The sequence below is a fragment of the Neomonachus schauinslandi genome, chromosome 10 (genome assembly GCF_002201575.2).
Source record: "Neomonachus schauinslandi chromosome 10, ASM220157v2, whole genome shotgun sequence".
In the NCBI taxonomy this organism is placed as follows: Eukaryota; Metazoa; Chordata; class Mammalia; order Carnivora; family Phocidae; genus Neomonachus; species Neomonachus schauinslandi.
In genome coordinates this window covers 93,730,018-93,745,214 of record NC_058412.1, presented here as the reverse complement: position 1 = coordinate 93,745,214, position 15,197 = coordinate 93,730,018, and the positions used below count along the sequence as shown (strand labels likewise).

The window sequence follows — 15,197 nt, the reverse complement described above, 5'->3', positions numbered from 1 at the left end:
AGCCAGGGGTACCAGGGAAGGGATTAGGCAGCTCATGAGTTGAATGGAGAATAATGGCCCAGACACATTGAGAACTCACTATACATTGGGTCCTGTTCAAGCTTTTTAACATGGATTAATTCAGTTAATCCTCACAACCACCTCATGAGGTGAGAATTGTATTATCTCCATTTTACTTCTCAGAAAACTGGGGCATGGGGAAGTTAAGTCATTTTCCATGATGATACAGCAACTTGGTGACCGAGCAGGGATTCAGAAGGGGTTCGGTGAACTGGATCTGGAGTCCGTGCCCTAAATCGGGGTCAGCAGACTTTCTGGAAAGGGCCAGAGGGGAAATATTTTAGGCCTCGTGGGCCATATGGTCTCTATGAAACTTCTCGACTCTGCCACTGCAGAAGTAGACAATATACAAATGAACGAGCTGAGCTCCAATAAATTTCATCTACAAAACCAGGCGATGGGCCAGATTTTGTTGGCCAGCTCTTGCCCCAAACCATCCATAGTCTCCAGTGATTGGGAGATGTTCAAGTTGGACCCACAGGCAACTGAAGGAAACCTAATTCCTGACTGTCATGTACATGTGGAGGTGGGGATTCAGATAGCAAGGAATCAATACAGGCTTTGAGAGTCCCGGTCTGTAATGAATGAAAAAAACAGAAGTTACCCCTGGGTGCATGTGGCAATCTGTTACCAAAGGAACACTGCAGAGGAAAAGGTGAAAACGTGAAAAATACTCAGAAACCCCACCAAGTCAGTTGTCTTTAGTCTTTGGAGCCAGATTTACAATTTTAGAAGCACCACTCTTTGAGATTTTATGTCAGTGGAGGAAGAGTAAAGTTCCAAAGCTCTAGTTGAATATGATTGATTTTGAAGACAGAAGGCTTGGCCAAAGAGAATTTTCCTGCTTAGAGCTTGGCTGTCACTGGCTCTTGGTTTCCTAGGGGCAGGAAATCACTTTACTCAATTCTTGTTGCTGACAAGGATTCAACCCTAGATCTCAAAGGGTGAGCTGGGCTGGGAATGCACTGGCCACGTGCTTAGCAGAATCCATGCAATGTTGACAATTAAGAGTTCAAAAGGGTTTCTGAGAGAGATGATTTGAGTCCTTTGCTCTTAAAAAGGCATTTGGTGGCTGGGAATAATTTCCAGCTGCAGTTCAGCAGATGGTTGGCTCACATGGATTGCGCCAGCAGGGGAGGGGGTCAGAACATTACATAAAGAGATATGTTATGCTCCTGGGTCCCCACACAAAGGTTTTGACTGTTAAGGGCATGGAGTTTCCTGTCACCAAAAGGTAAACCGAACACACCCACCTACAGAGACACCCACATGTTCCCATACCTACACCCCAGGGTTGAACTGGTAAAAGGGTGGCAAGAGGTGCCTTGAGCCTTGTCAGAAGGGCCCCAAACCACTTCTACTAATAATCACCACTCGGTTCTCTAATGAAATGATCAACCTGCCTTGCTTTTCCTTCCTGTGGATACAGATGGAGCCTTTGACTCCCAGCAGGACAGTGTATGTTGGTGGGGAGCTCTATGGTCCCCAAACCTCCATGCAGATAAGACTTTCCAAGAGAACTGGTGAAAATGAATGTCAGAGTCCCAGCCCCAAAACCCGTGGAGATCAGAAGTGGATTTAGCCTCAGTAGTGGCTTAAAGTCAGTGTTTCTTAAACTTTCTCACACATCAGAACCACCTGGAGGGTTTATTAAAACACTTGGATGGGCCCATCCCCATAGTTTCTGATTCAGGAGGTCTGGGTGCAGCCTGAGTTCCTGCATTTCTAACAAGACCCCAGGTGATGCTGGTCCAGGGAGGACGCTTTGAGCATGGCTGCTCTAAGGCATACTTCCTATTTCAGGGTAGCCTACCTCATGACCTCGACCTAGGACAAGGCAGAAGGAACATCTTCTCTACACTATGAAAGAAACTCTAATATTTTTTGGCCCGGTTGGCCTCTAAATATTGGGCCCTGCTCAATACCGCAGCCACTAATCACATGTGTCTCTTTAAATGTAAATCTGAATTAATTGAAGATAAGATTAAAATTTTTGTTCAGTTGTACGAGCCACATGTGCTTAATGGCTGCCATATGGGACTACACAGATACAGGACATTTTCATTATGGCAGAAAGTTCTACTGGACAGCGCTATTTTATAAGAATTCCAAAAATTGTTTCTCTCTTTCTCTTCAGTGTTTGGCAGCTAACCCCACTGTCTTACTCTGAAAGACAAAACAAAATCCTTTTACGAATATCAGGAATGGAATGTTAACTCTTTTATCTTCTTTGCTTGCTTACAAGAGCAAGACTCATCCATCTCTTCCCATCAAGTCTGGGGGCAGTTCACAGACAATTTAATGCAAAAGAGATAAAAAGTTTAGTAATGTTTTTTCAAAATATTGCTCGCATCCCTCATGTCACGAGATTTATCCTAAAAGTTGTATGTCAAGAATGCTCCCTGGAGGCCAGGTCCACAGGGAAGTGTTGTGGGCACCAAGAATCAGGCCACACACGACAGGGAATTCAAGTGGCCATGGGGCAGCACAGTGGGCACTGCCTCTGGACGGATGAATGGGGTTGGACTGAGAGGGGACTAGACAAGGGAGCCCCTGGCTGTCCTAGGAAAGTGCACATCCCTGCTCCCAGAGGCAGAGCATGGCTGTCGAAGCTCCCTTTTGTTTGCCATCCTAAAACAGAGATTTGCACTGACCACTATTCAGAGTTGCTTCAGCCCCTGCACTGAACAGATGCCTTTTTAGAAGCCTAACAGTGCATCCTTTCTTACAGATTCGGCTAAACAGCAGAGGACTCATCTACTCCGTGGGCTTACTCCTGGCCTCTGTCTTTGTCACGGTAGGGCTATAGCTCCTTCCCCTCTCCAGTTCCTGTGACTCCTCTCCCCTTACCTCCACTCCCACCCTTGAGTTCTTTGGCTACAGAGTTTGTTTGGACAACAGATGGGCTTGGCCTCCGGGTGGATGGGGACAATCGGCCTTCAGATGTCCCATCTCCTTCATGGCTGTTTCCTTTAGAAGTGGATCCTAGCAACTCACTAGAAAGCCTTCCCTCTTTATGAAAGGAGCCAGCCCTCTTCTGAGAAGCGTGGTCCTGCCTCATGCCAAGCCCAAGCCATTTTATCAAAAGCAAAGGGGAGATACCACTTTTTCTGCAAGATTAGTCAAGAGAAGGGTAGATTCCAATTATCTGTTCCAGGTTAATAAGCATCTCCATAAATCCATGGATTTGACCAATGCTCAGAGACAAAGAACACATTGTTTTACTGACAATGTACTTTTATGCCATCCCGCTATCTTGGCCATTATATCTACTTGTATAATTTGATATTCCAACTCAGCTGACATGTTTTGGTGGAAATTGATTCACACCAACACATGGACTGGTCCACATGAAGTATCTGTTAACATACAAGTATGCAGTTGAATTTTCACATTAGAAAACATTGAGACGCAATGTGTTTCTTCTTAAAATTTTCAAGGAAACAGTCATTGAATTACACTGGCATGTGAACATCCATATGCTACAGAATAGGAATTCAGAAGAGCAGACAGGAAGCTGGAGGTCATCGACAGGATCAGGCTGTGAGTCAGATGTCAAGGATTTGCTAAAGCAAACGCTGCCTTACACAAAAGTGAGAATCTATGCAATCCTTTGTTCTGTAGCTTAGGAGGTTCTTTGGGTCTCATGTGACTTAGGCTTATGGTACCTGTCATAGCCACACATTGTGCTCAATGCTTTGCATACATTTTCCCATTTGGAGCTCACCACATGCCCACCAGATAGACACTACATCAACCCCATTACAAAGATGAACATCTGAGGCCTCTAGAGAAATTGACACCAAATGAATGAATGGGCAAGCCATCCGACATCAGAGTGCATGCTTACAGCTACATTTGTACAACCTGTAGGAGATGGGGCTAGCCACCACCTGGGATGTTGAAATGGGGTTGCTGGAAGATGGAAGAGAAGTAGGTTTGTCGGGAGTAGGGGAAGAGCAATTTCAAACATCTTGAGCTTGCAGTGCCTGTTCAACACCCAAGGGAGCGTCAAAAAACCACTGGAAAGATGACTCTGAGTTCAGAAGAAACGTCCAAGCTGGAGGCCCCAGAATGTGGATGGTATTTAAAGCCGAGCAATTAGATGCAGGCAGCAAGGGGGTGAGAAAGAACAGAAAAGAGCAGAGGCCCAAAGTCTGAGTCTTGGTGCCCTCTGGTAGTTAGAGGTCAGGATGATGATAATAAAACACCAAAAGAAACAGAATGAGCTGTTAGAGAGGTAGGAGAAAAACCAGGAAAGTATGGCATCTAGAAGCCAAGTGGAGAAGGTATTTCAGGGTGGAGGGAGTGATAGGCTCTGTCACGGGAGATGAGTCCTGAGCATTGGCCATTCAAGTTAGCAATACAACGTTATCGATGATCTTGATGAGACTGTGGTTGTGTGGGGCAATGAGGCAGAAGGTTGAGTAGGACAAGTTCACAGAGAATGGAAGGAGAGAAATTGGACACAGTGGTATTTACAACTCTTTCAAGTCATCTTGCTATAAAGAAAGGAGAGAAAAAATGTAGTTGTTTTTTAGGAGAGAAGTAGCAGCATTCTGGTATCCCGGCTGGAGTAATCCAGGGGTGGGGCGGGGAGATGGAGATGAAAGAGGGGCAGTTGTTGGGGCCATGTTCTTGAATGGTGGAGGGGTGGCATTGTATGTGAAGGAGTGGACCATGGACAGGGCCATGGGCAGAGGGGCCTCACTAGCAGGAGAGAAGGTGAGCAAGTGGGTCTGGTGTTGGGAGCTCTGTGGTTGGAACATGGTCATGTGCTGAGAGTGAAGGTAGAGAAGGCAGTGTGGGGGGTCTGAGAAGAGGGGAGAGGCTGGAAACACCATCCAAGGAAGGGGAAGACAGTGCACTTAGGGAAATGTGGGATGATTGCCATAAATGGCCCACTTGACGTTTGTAGGCTTGAATTTTTTTTTAATTTTTTTGTTATGTTAATCACCATACATTACATCATTAGTTTTGATGTAGTGTTCCTAGATTCATTGTTTGTGCATAACACCCAGTGCTCCATGCAGAACGTGCCCTCTTTAATACCCATCACCAGGCTAACCCATTCTCCCACCCCCCTCCCCTCTAGAACCCTCAGTTTGTTTTTCAGAGTCCATCCTCTCTCATGGTTCGTCTCCCCCTCCAATTTGCCCCCTTCATTCTTCCTCCTGCTATCTTCTTCTTTTTTTTTTTTCTTAACATATAATGTATTATTTGTTTCAGAGGTACAGATCCGTGATTCAACAGTCTTGCACAATTCACAGCGCTCACCATAGCACATACCCTCCCCAGTGTCTATCACCCAGCCATCCCATCCCTCCCACCCCAACCCCCACCCAGCAACCCTCAGTTTGTTTCCTGAGATTAAGAATTCCTCATATCAGTGAGGTCATATGATACATGTCTTTCTCTGACTGACTTATTTCGCTCAGCATAATACCCTCCAGTTCCATCACGTCATTGCAAATGGCAGGATCTCATTCCTTTTGATGGCTGCATAATATTCCATTGTATATATATACCACCTCTTCTTTATCCATTCACCTGTCGATGGACATCTTGGCTCTTTCCACAGTTTTGCTATTGTGGATATTGCTGCTATAAACATCGGGGTGCATGTACCCCTTCGGATCCCTACATTTGTATCTTTGGAGTAAATACTCAGTAGTGCAATTGCTGGATCATATGGTAGCTCTATCTTCAACTTTTTGAGGAACCTCCATACTGTTTTCCAGAGTGGCTGCACCAGCTTGCATTCCCGCCAACAGTGTAGGAGGGTTCCCCTTTCTCCGCATCCTCGCCAACATCTGTCCTTTCCTGACTTGTTAATTTTAGCCATTCTGACTGGTGTGAGGTGGTATCTCATTGAGGTTTTGATTTGGATTTCCCTGATGCCAAGTGATGTTGAGCACTTTTTCATGTGTCTGTTGGCCATTTGGATGTCTTCTTTGGAAAAATGTCTGTTCATGACTTCTGCCCATTTCTTGATTGGATTCTTTGTTCTTTGGGTGTTGAGTTTGATAAGTTCTTTATAGATTTTGGATACTACCCCTTTATCTGATATGTCATTTGCAAATATCTTCTCCCATTCTGTCGATTGTCTTTTGGTTTTGTTGACTGTTTCTTTTGCTGTGCAAAAGCTTTTTACCTTGATGAAGTCCCAATAGTTCATTTTTGCCCTTGCTTCCCTTGCCTTTGGCGATGTTTCTAGGAAGAAGTTGCTTCGGCTGAGGTCAAAGAGGTTGCTGCCTGTGTTCTCCTTTAGGATTTGGATGGACTCCTGTCTCACATTGAGGTCTTTGAACCATTTGGAGTCTATTTTTGTGTGCAGTGTAAGGAAATGGTCCAGTTTCATTCTTCTGCATGTGGCTCTCCAATTTTCCCAACACCATTTGTTGAAGAGACTGTCTTTTTCCCATTGGACATTCTTTCCTGCTTTGTCAAAGATGAGTTGACCATAGAGTTGAGGGTCCATTTCTGGGCTCTCTATTCTGTTCCATTGATCTGTGTGTCTGTTTTTATGCCAGTACCATGCTGTCTTGATGATGACAACTTTGTAAATGAGCTGGAAGTCCGGAATTGTGATGCTGCCAGCTTTGCTTTTCTTTTTCAACATTCCTCTGGCTATCCAGGGTCTTTTCTGGTTCCATACAAATTTTAGGATTATTTGTTCCATTTCTTTGAAAAAAGTGGATGGTATTTTGATGAGTATTGCACTGAATGTGTAGATTGCTCTAGGTAGCATTGACATCTTCACAATATTTGTTCTTCCAATCCAGAGCATGGAACATTTTTCATTTCTTTGTGTCTTCCTCAATTTCTTTCATGAATATTTTATCATTTTCTGAGTACAGATCCTTTGCCTCTTTGGTTAGATTTATTCCCAGGTATCTTATGGTTTGGGTGCAATTATAAATGGGATCGACTCCTTAATTTCTCTTTCTTCTGTCTTGTTGTTGGTGTATAGGAATGTCACTGATTTCTGTGCATTGATTTTATATCCTGCCACTTTACTGAATTCCTGTATGAGTTCTAGCAGTTTTGGGGTGGAGTCTTTTGGGTTTTCCACATAAAGTATCATATCATCTGCAAAGAGTGAGAGTTTGACTTCTTCTTTGCCAATTTGGATGCCTTTTCTTTCTTTTTGTTGTCTGATTGCTGTGGCTAGGACTTCCAATACTATGTTGAATAGCAGTGGTGATAGTGGACATCCCTGTTGCGTTCCTGACCTTAGGGGGAAAGCTCTCAGTTTTTCCCCATTGAGAATGATATTTGCTGTAGGTTTTTCATAGATGGATTTTATGATATTGAGGTATGTACCCTCGATCCCTATACTCTGAAGAGTTTTGATCAAGAAAGGATGCTGTACTTTGTCAAATGCTTTTTCTGCATCTATTGAGAGGATCATATGATTCTTGTTCTTTCTTTTGTTAATATATTGTATCATGTTGATTGATTTGCAGATGTTGAACCAACCTTGCAGCCCAGGGATAAATCCCACTTGGTCGTGGTGAATAATCCTTTTAATGTACTGTTAGATCCTATTGGCTAGTATTTTGGTGAGAATTTTTGCATCCATGTTCATCAAGGATATTGGCCTGTAATTCTCCTTTTTGATGGGGTCTTTGTCTGGTTTTGGGATCAAGGTAATGGTGGCCTCATAAAACAAGTTTGGAAGTTTTCCTTCCATTTCTATTTTTTGGAACAGTTTCAGAAGAATAGGTATTAATTCTTCTTGAAATGTTTGGTAGAATTCCCCTGGGAAGCCATCTGGCCCTGGGCTTTTGTGTTTTGGGAGATTTTTGATGACTGCTTCAATTTCCTTAGTGGTTATAGGTCTGTTCAGGTTTTCTATTTCTTCCTGGTTCAGTTTTGGTAGTTGATACATCTCTAGGAATGCATCCATTTCTTCCAGGTTATCTAATTTGCTGGCATAGAGTTGCTCATAATATGTTCTTATGATTGTTTGTATTTCTTTGGTGTTGGTTGTGATCTCTCCTCTTTCATTCATGGTTTTGTTGATTTGGGTCATTTCTCTTCTCTTTTTGATAAGTCTGGCCAGGGGTTTATCAATCTTGTTAATTCTTTCAAAGAACCAGCTCCTAGTTTCATTGATCTGTTCTACTGTTCTTTTGGTTTCTATTTCATTGATTTCTGTTCTGATCTTTATTATTTCTCTTCTCCTGCTGGGTTAAGCTTTATTTGCTGTTCTTTCTCCAGCTCCTTTAGGTGTAGGGTTAGGTTGTGTACTTGAGACCTTTCTTGCTTCTTGAGAAAGGCTTGTATTGCTATATACTTGCCTCTTAGGACTGCTTTTGCTGCATCCCAAAGATTTTGAACAGTTGTGTTTTCATTTTCATTGGTTTCCATGAATTTTTTAAATTCTTCTTTAATTTCCTGGTTGACCCATTCATTCTTTAGAAGGATGCTCTTTAGCCTCCATGTATTTGAGTTCTTTCTGACTTTCCTCCTGTGATTGAGTTCTAGTTTCAAAGCATTGTGGTCTGAAAATAGGCAGGGAATGATCCCAATCTTTTGGTACCAGTTGAAACCTGATTTAGGACCTAAATCCTAAGGTCCTAAATCAGGTCCTAAATCCATGGAGAATGTTCCATGGGCACTAGAGAAGAATGTGTATTCTGTTGCTTTGGGATGGAATGTTCTGAATATGTCTGTGAAGTCCATTTGCTCCCGGTGTCATTTAAAGTCTTTATTTCCTTGTTGATCTTTTGCTTAGATGATCTGTCCATTTCAGTGAGGGGGGTGTTAAAGTCCCCCACTATGATTGTATTGTTGTCAATGTGTTTCTTTGCTTTTGTTATTAATTGCCTTATATAATTGGCTGCTCCCATGTTAGGGGCATGGATATTTACAATTGTTAGATCTTCTTGTTGGATAGACCCTTTAAATAGGATATAGTGTCCTTCCTCATCTCTTATTACAGTCTTTGGTTTAAAATCTAATTTGTCTGATATAAGGATTGCCACCCCAGCTTTCTTTTGGTGTCCATTAGCATGGTAAATGGTTTTCCACCCCCTCACTTTCAATATGGGGGTGTCTTTGGTTCTACAATGAGTCTCTTGCAGACAGCATATCGATGGGTCTTGTTTTTTAATCCAATCTGATAGCCTGTGTCTTTTGATTGGGGCATTGAGCCCATTTACATTCAGGGTAACTATTGAAAGATAGGAATTTAGTGCCATTGTATTGCCTGTAAGGTGACTATTACTGTATATTGTCTGTATTCCTTTCGTTCTATGTTGCTTTTAGGCTCTTTCTTTGCTTAAAGGACCCCTTTCAATATTTCTTGTAGGGCTGGTTTCGTGTTTGCAAATTCCTTTAGTTTTTGTTTGTCCTGGAAGCTTTTGATCTCTCCTTCTCTTTTCAATGACAGCCTAGCTGGATATAGTATTCTTGGCTGCATATTTTTCTCATTTAGTGCTCTGAATATATCCTGCCAGTCCTTTCTGGCCTGCCAGGTCTCTGTGGATAAGTCTGTTTCCAATCTAATGTTTCTACCATTGTAGGTTACATATCTCTTCTCCTGAGCTGCTTTCAGGATTTTCTCTTTGTCTCTGAGACTCGTAAGTTTTACTATTAGATGTCGGGCTGTTGACCTATTTTTATTGATTTTGAGAGGGGTTCTCTGTGCCTCCTGGATTTTGATGCCTGTTTCCTTCCCCAAATTAGGGAAATTCTCTGCTATAATTTGCTCCAATATACCTCCTGCCCCTCTCTCTCTTTCTTTTTCTTCTGGGATCCCAATTATTCTAATGTTGTTTCATCTTATGGTATCACTTATCTCTTGAATTCTGCCCTCGTGATCCAGTAGTTGTTTATCTCTCATTTTCTCAGCTTCTTTATTTTCCATCATTTGGTCTTCTATATCACTGATTCTCTCTTCTGCCTCATTTATCCTAGCAGTTGGCACCCCCATTTTTGATTGCACCTCATTAATAGCCTTTTTGATGTTGACTTGGTTAGATTTTAGTTCTTTTATTTCTCCAGAAAGCGTTTCTCTAATAACTTCCATGCTTTTTTCAAGCCCAGCTAGTATCTTTAAAGTGATGATTCTGAACTCTAGATCCGACATCGTACTAATGTCCGTATTGAGTAGGTCCCTGGCAGTCGGTACTACCTCTTGTTCTTTTTGTTGAGGTGATTTTTTCCGTCTTGTCATTTTGTCCAGAGGAGAATAGATTAATGAGAGAACAAAATGCTAACAGGGTAACAACGTCCCCAGAAAATATACTCTAAACAAATCAGAAAAAACCTGAAGCCAGGGGAAAAAGAAAGGGAAAGAAAGAAAAAAGAAAAAGAAAAAGATAAAAACAGGGGAAAAAAAACAGAACAAAACAAAAAAAAAAACAGAATATGATCAAATATGATCAGGCTGGTGCATAGATCAGTGCCACACACTAGATTTGGGGTGTATTTTGGTCTGTTAGAAGAAAGTGCCTCCCAAAATTTTAAAGAAAGAAAAACTTATATATGTACAAAAATAAGGGTTGATATGAAGGGATGGAATATAACTGTAAAGATGAAAATTATTTTAAAAATTTTATAAAAGGAATTGATAAGAAGTTGTTTGAAAAAAGAAAAGAGGATTTTAAAAAAAAAGAAAGAAAGAAAGGAGAGAATGTATCAGGCAGGAGAGTAGAACAAAACCATACACTAGAGATTTAGGGTATATTTTGATCTGTTAGAAGAAACTATCTCAAAATTTTAAAGAGAGAACAACTTATATATATATGCCAAAAATAAGGGTAACTACTATGAAGGGATAGGATATGACTCTAAAAATGAAAAATAAAAATGTTTTTTAAAAAGGGATTGATAAGATGTTGGTTGAAAAAGGGAAAAAGAAAAATTCAAAAAAAAAAAAAGACAGTTAAAAAAAATTAACTTTGAAAGACTGAAGAATCATGGTAAAAAAGCCATGGATTCTATGTGCAGTATTCCCCTAGCACTGGAGTTCTGCCATTCTCATTGATCGGTAAACTTGGTCTTGGCGGGCTATTCTTGCTGATCTTCTGGGGGAGGGGCCTGTTGCCGTGGTTCCCAAATATCTTTGCTGGAAGCGGAACTGCCCCGCCCTTGCCCGGTCCCAGCTAGGTAATCTGCTTGGGTTTGCTCTAGGGAGCTTTTGTTCCCTGCAAGCTTTTGGTACAGCTTTGGAGGCGGAGAGTGAAAATGTCGGCCTCCCAATCTCCACCCGGGAGGAGCCGGAGGAGCCGAGAACTCGGGGTCCCGCTCCTCAGTGAGCCCCCAGAGAAAAGCAGTCAGTCACTCCCGTCTCCCCGGTCTCCGGCCGCACTCCATGCTCACCCGGCCTGTGACCGAGCGTTTCTATCTCTGGCACCCGACCCCGTGTATAGTCTCCAAACCCAGCAGATCCCTGCAGTGCACTCCCGCGCCGCTCCTCCCGGGGGAGGAAGGGGAGTCTCCCCAGATCTGCCGCTTGTTGGGTCTCTGCTGCAAGAGCAATGGCCCGACTGTGCCGCGGATCACGGTTTATGGAAACCCCGAGCTGAGAGCCCACTCCTCGGCTCTGTCTCTGCAGCCGGCTTCCCTGCTCTGATACCTGGGAGCTCTGCCACACTCAGGCACCCCCGGTCTTTCTGTGACCCTGAGGGTCCTGAGACCACACTGTCCTGTGAGGGTTCCACCCCCTGCTCAGCCACTGGAGCGACGTCCCTCAGCGGAGCAGACTTCTAAAAGTTCCGATTTTGTGCTCCACGGCTCTATCACTTGCCAGAAGCAGCCGACGGAGGCCCCTCCCCCGCCGTCTATCCTCCCGAATATCACCTCAGATTCACTTCTCCGCTTGTCCTACCTTCCAGAAAGTGGTCGCATTTCTGTTCAGAGAGTTGTTGCTCTTCTTTTCTTCGATCTCCTGTTGAGTTCGTAGGTGTTCAGAATGGTTTGATCCCTATCCAGCTGAATTCCTTAGAGGAGACGAAATCCAGGTCTCCTACTCCTCCGCCATCTTGCTCCGCCCCCTGTAGGCTTGAATTTAAAGTGAGATTCTTTAGCATAGCCAGGCATTTCCCTCCAGCCTGGGTCAGCAGCATGGAAGCAATGTGGAGTCCCTGGAAGCTGGGCTTGAGCCCAAGGCTGTGGCTCCGCCATGGGAGCGCCAGAGAGGCCAGTGAATGTGGTGGATGCCAGGGTTGGTTCTAGTGATTGCTGGTGGGATTTTGGCAGGGTAAGATGGGACAGGGGTGGGTCCAGGGGGTGGCATGCAGCGGAATGGTGGTGGAAGCTGTGAATTCTGGGTCCTGAAGGTCTGCAGAGTTGTGGGAGGAAGGGTACCAGATGGACAAAGACGGAAAGAGGAGATGGCAGTCAGAGAGCGGGATGAAGGACAGTGAGAGCATAGAGTTGTTTCTGTTCTTGCTCATCGCCGGCTCTCGGCTGCGTGGCTGTCCAGCAGAACTTGTCTGGTGGCCTGCACCTGCACCTGCCCTGACAGCAGCCACTGGCCATGTGTGGATATGGAGCACGTGACATGTGGCTAGTACAACTGAGCAACTCAGTTTTTAATATTATTTGACTTACGTTCAAATTTGGGCAGCCACATGAGACTAGTGGGTGCAGTGCAGGTGCAGGGTGGGAATGGGGTGGAGGACAGGTGTTGGGAAGATCCTCTCCATGGACGGTGAAATCGCAGGGAAGGGCGTCTGGGTGCTGTAGATAGGAGTGGCAGTGAGTGGGACTCTGGGATCTGGGGAAAGGGGAGTGGGAGAGGCCGGGTTTGCAGTGTGGACTGTAGCCAGGTGGGATGGAGTGTGACTGTTGGAAGGCTTTAGATTCCAAGCTGGGTGTTTTGGGGGAAGCAGCAGTGAGGAGCAAGGGGTACAACTCCCTTGCCTCCAGGCATGGGAATGGAAGAGATGCATCCTCAGGAAGAGCCAGGGGCTGCTTGGGGACAAAAGGGTGAAGAGTCAGAACAGGTGATTCGGGCACAGAGCAGTGCTGCGTTGGAGTCCAGGGCAAGTGTGGTGACCACCGTACCTGAGTCGATTGGTCCCATCATTATGACTTTTTAAAGTTATTTTAAAGTTCTGACTTCCCTTCTTCTTGATTTCAGTGTTCTGAGTTTCCAAAACGTGAGCGATGGGCTTGAGAGGCTCAGAGACACTCTGTGCCCTGCGAGGCATTGGCGGCCCCTCCCCCAGCCCCCCGCAAAGCCCCCCCCCCCGCCGTGCTTCCTCTTCCCGCACCCTCTGACCCCGCTGTGTGTGTTGCAGGTGTTTGGCGTTCACTTGAACAAGTGGCAGCTGGACAAGAAGCTCGGGTGCGGATGCCTTTTCCTGTACGGCGTATTCCTGTGCTTCTCCATCATGACGGAGTTCAACGTGTTCACGTTTGTGAACTTGCCCATGTGCGGGGACCACTGACCCGGCCGGCCGCCCGCCGAGCCTTGGGCCTCCTTTTCTGTGCAATACAAGATCCAGCCGCACCCCGAGTCACGCGGGCCCCACCTGGGGCCGGGGCCTCCGGCTCTCCCGCGCTGGTCACAGGCCTCCGCTCCTGCCTCGGTGGCCCAGGCTGTCCCCTCCCCTCCCTGCTCCCACTCCTCCTCCCTGGTTTCCTCCCACCCACCCCTTCCTGTCTCCTCCGTGTGAAGACTGACATCCGCGTGAATTTTCAAGCTCCATTTTTGAACAGTGACTGAGATTCTAGGAAAAAAAAAAAAAAACTGGCTGCTAACTGGCCCAAGCCAGGCAAAACTTATTACAATCCCTCCTCCTTTTTTAAGTTATTGGATGGAAGACAAACCTAATTTATGACCTGAGACTGTCAAAGGAATAGAGAGGAGAAGAGGGTATATCGATGCTAGGGAGTGTTTGGGATTTCGTTATGTTTTGAGGTAATGACTAGGTGACTGGGTTTGGGGAGGTTGTTTTACTTGGGGGGGGGCTTCCCCCTTTTCTTCCTTTTCTTCCAGAGACGGAGAGCTTCTCTTAAATCTTCTTTCACTGGGCTCTGGATTAGCAGACAATCCACAGGTTGTCCCTGCCATGTGTTCTGGGATCATATCCCAGGCATGGTAGAATATGCATGGATTTGGCACTTAGTAGAGGAACACGTGGGCGGGGCCACCGGGAACACATGCGTGACGTTTCATATCCGTGGACGCCTCCCGGAAGTCCTGTAGGCGTTACCTAGGGGGCACGAGGCTTTCAAGGAAGAAGACAGCTTCCCACATAGCCATTAGGATCATCTTTTTCTCACTAGGTTCCTTCTAGTCTCTCAAGCAATAGTTCTAGCCTGCCTGAGGCCTTGGATGAGGGGCCCTGGTTACACTCCCCATCCGTGGGCTGCCAGGCAGTCAGCACCAGAAGCTTCCCAGCCCGTGAGTCCCTGAGATGCACGCTCGTCGCTTGGTATTTGGGGTGACAGGGAGTGACCCAGAGGCCACCACTGCTTTTTGTGCAGGAGTTACAGACACTGGTTTCTTGGAAAATGGAGAGAAGCACACTTTGCACAGACGTCGTCACTAAAGTCCCGATTTGCCACTCGGTATTGAGTACACTGGACCCTGACAGCTGGCTCTTGGGCCAGCGTCCTTCCTCATGGGACGCCTCCACCAAGCTGCCCCAGCTCCACCCCTCCCATCCTGGAGGATGGCCAGGGAAGGAGAAAAGAGAGAACTGACTGACACCTTTGGAACCACAGAATGTGTTCAATGCAAGACTCGCTCAAGGGCATAAGTTATTGTGAACATTGTTGCCAATCACTGCTCAACAGCCCTGCTAGATTTTGTATGATGCTGAATTATTATGCAGACTAATTCCACCGAGTTGAGACCCACCCATGCTTGTTACACTTGTATTTATTGAAACTGTGGATTCTTGCCCCTGCTGCCCCCTGTATTTACTTTAAGCACTGATCACTTATCATTCATTCAGTATGGTTTTCCCCCCGTCCCTTGTACACATTCTGGTATGAATTGTAAAAATAACCTGCTACAAATGGGTTGAATGTTTCTGTCAATGGTGCAAACCGAGGCCAGCGTTAGCCGATGGGGCACCTGCCCGAAGGAGGAACGGGAGAGGAAATCACCAATTTGGGCTCTCAGAGCTAAGACACACGTATTGATTCTGTTGCACATTTTGCACTGG

General features: G+C 45.2%; 1 protein-coding gene across 1 annotated transcript in view; it reads left to right on the top strand.

Annotated features, from left to right (window-relative positions):
* SLC24A3 (solute carrier family 24 member 3) overlaps positions 1 to 14,246 on the top strand; it is a 501,442-nt gene extending 487,196 nt beyond the window's left edge. Inside the window, exons 16-17 of the mRNA XM_021700716.2 lie at positions 2,792 to 2,857; positions 13,320 to 14,246. Of these exons, the coding sequence (XP_021556391.2) occupies positions 2,792 to 2,857; positions 13,320 to 13,469 (216 nt within the window). The 3' untranslated portion in view covers positions 13,470 to 14,246. The remainder of the gene's footprint in view (positions 1 to 2,791; positions 2,858 to 13,319) is intronic.
* Positions 14,247 to 15,197: the final 951 nt, after the last annotated feature.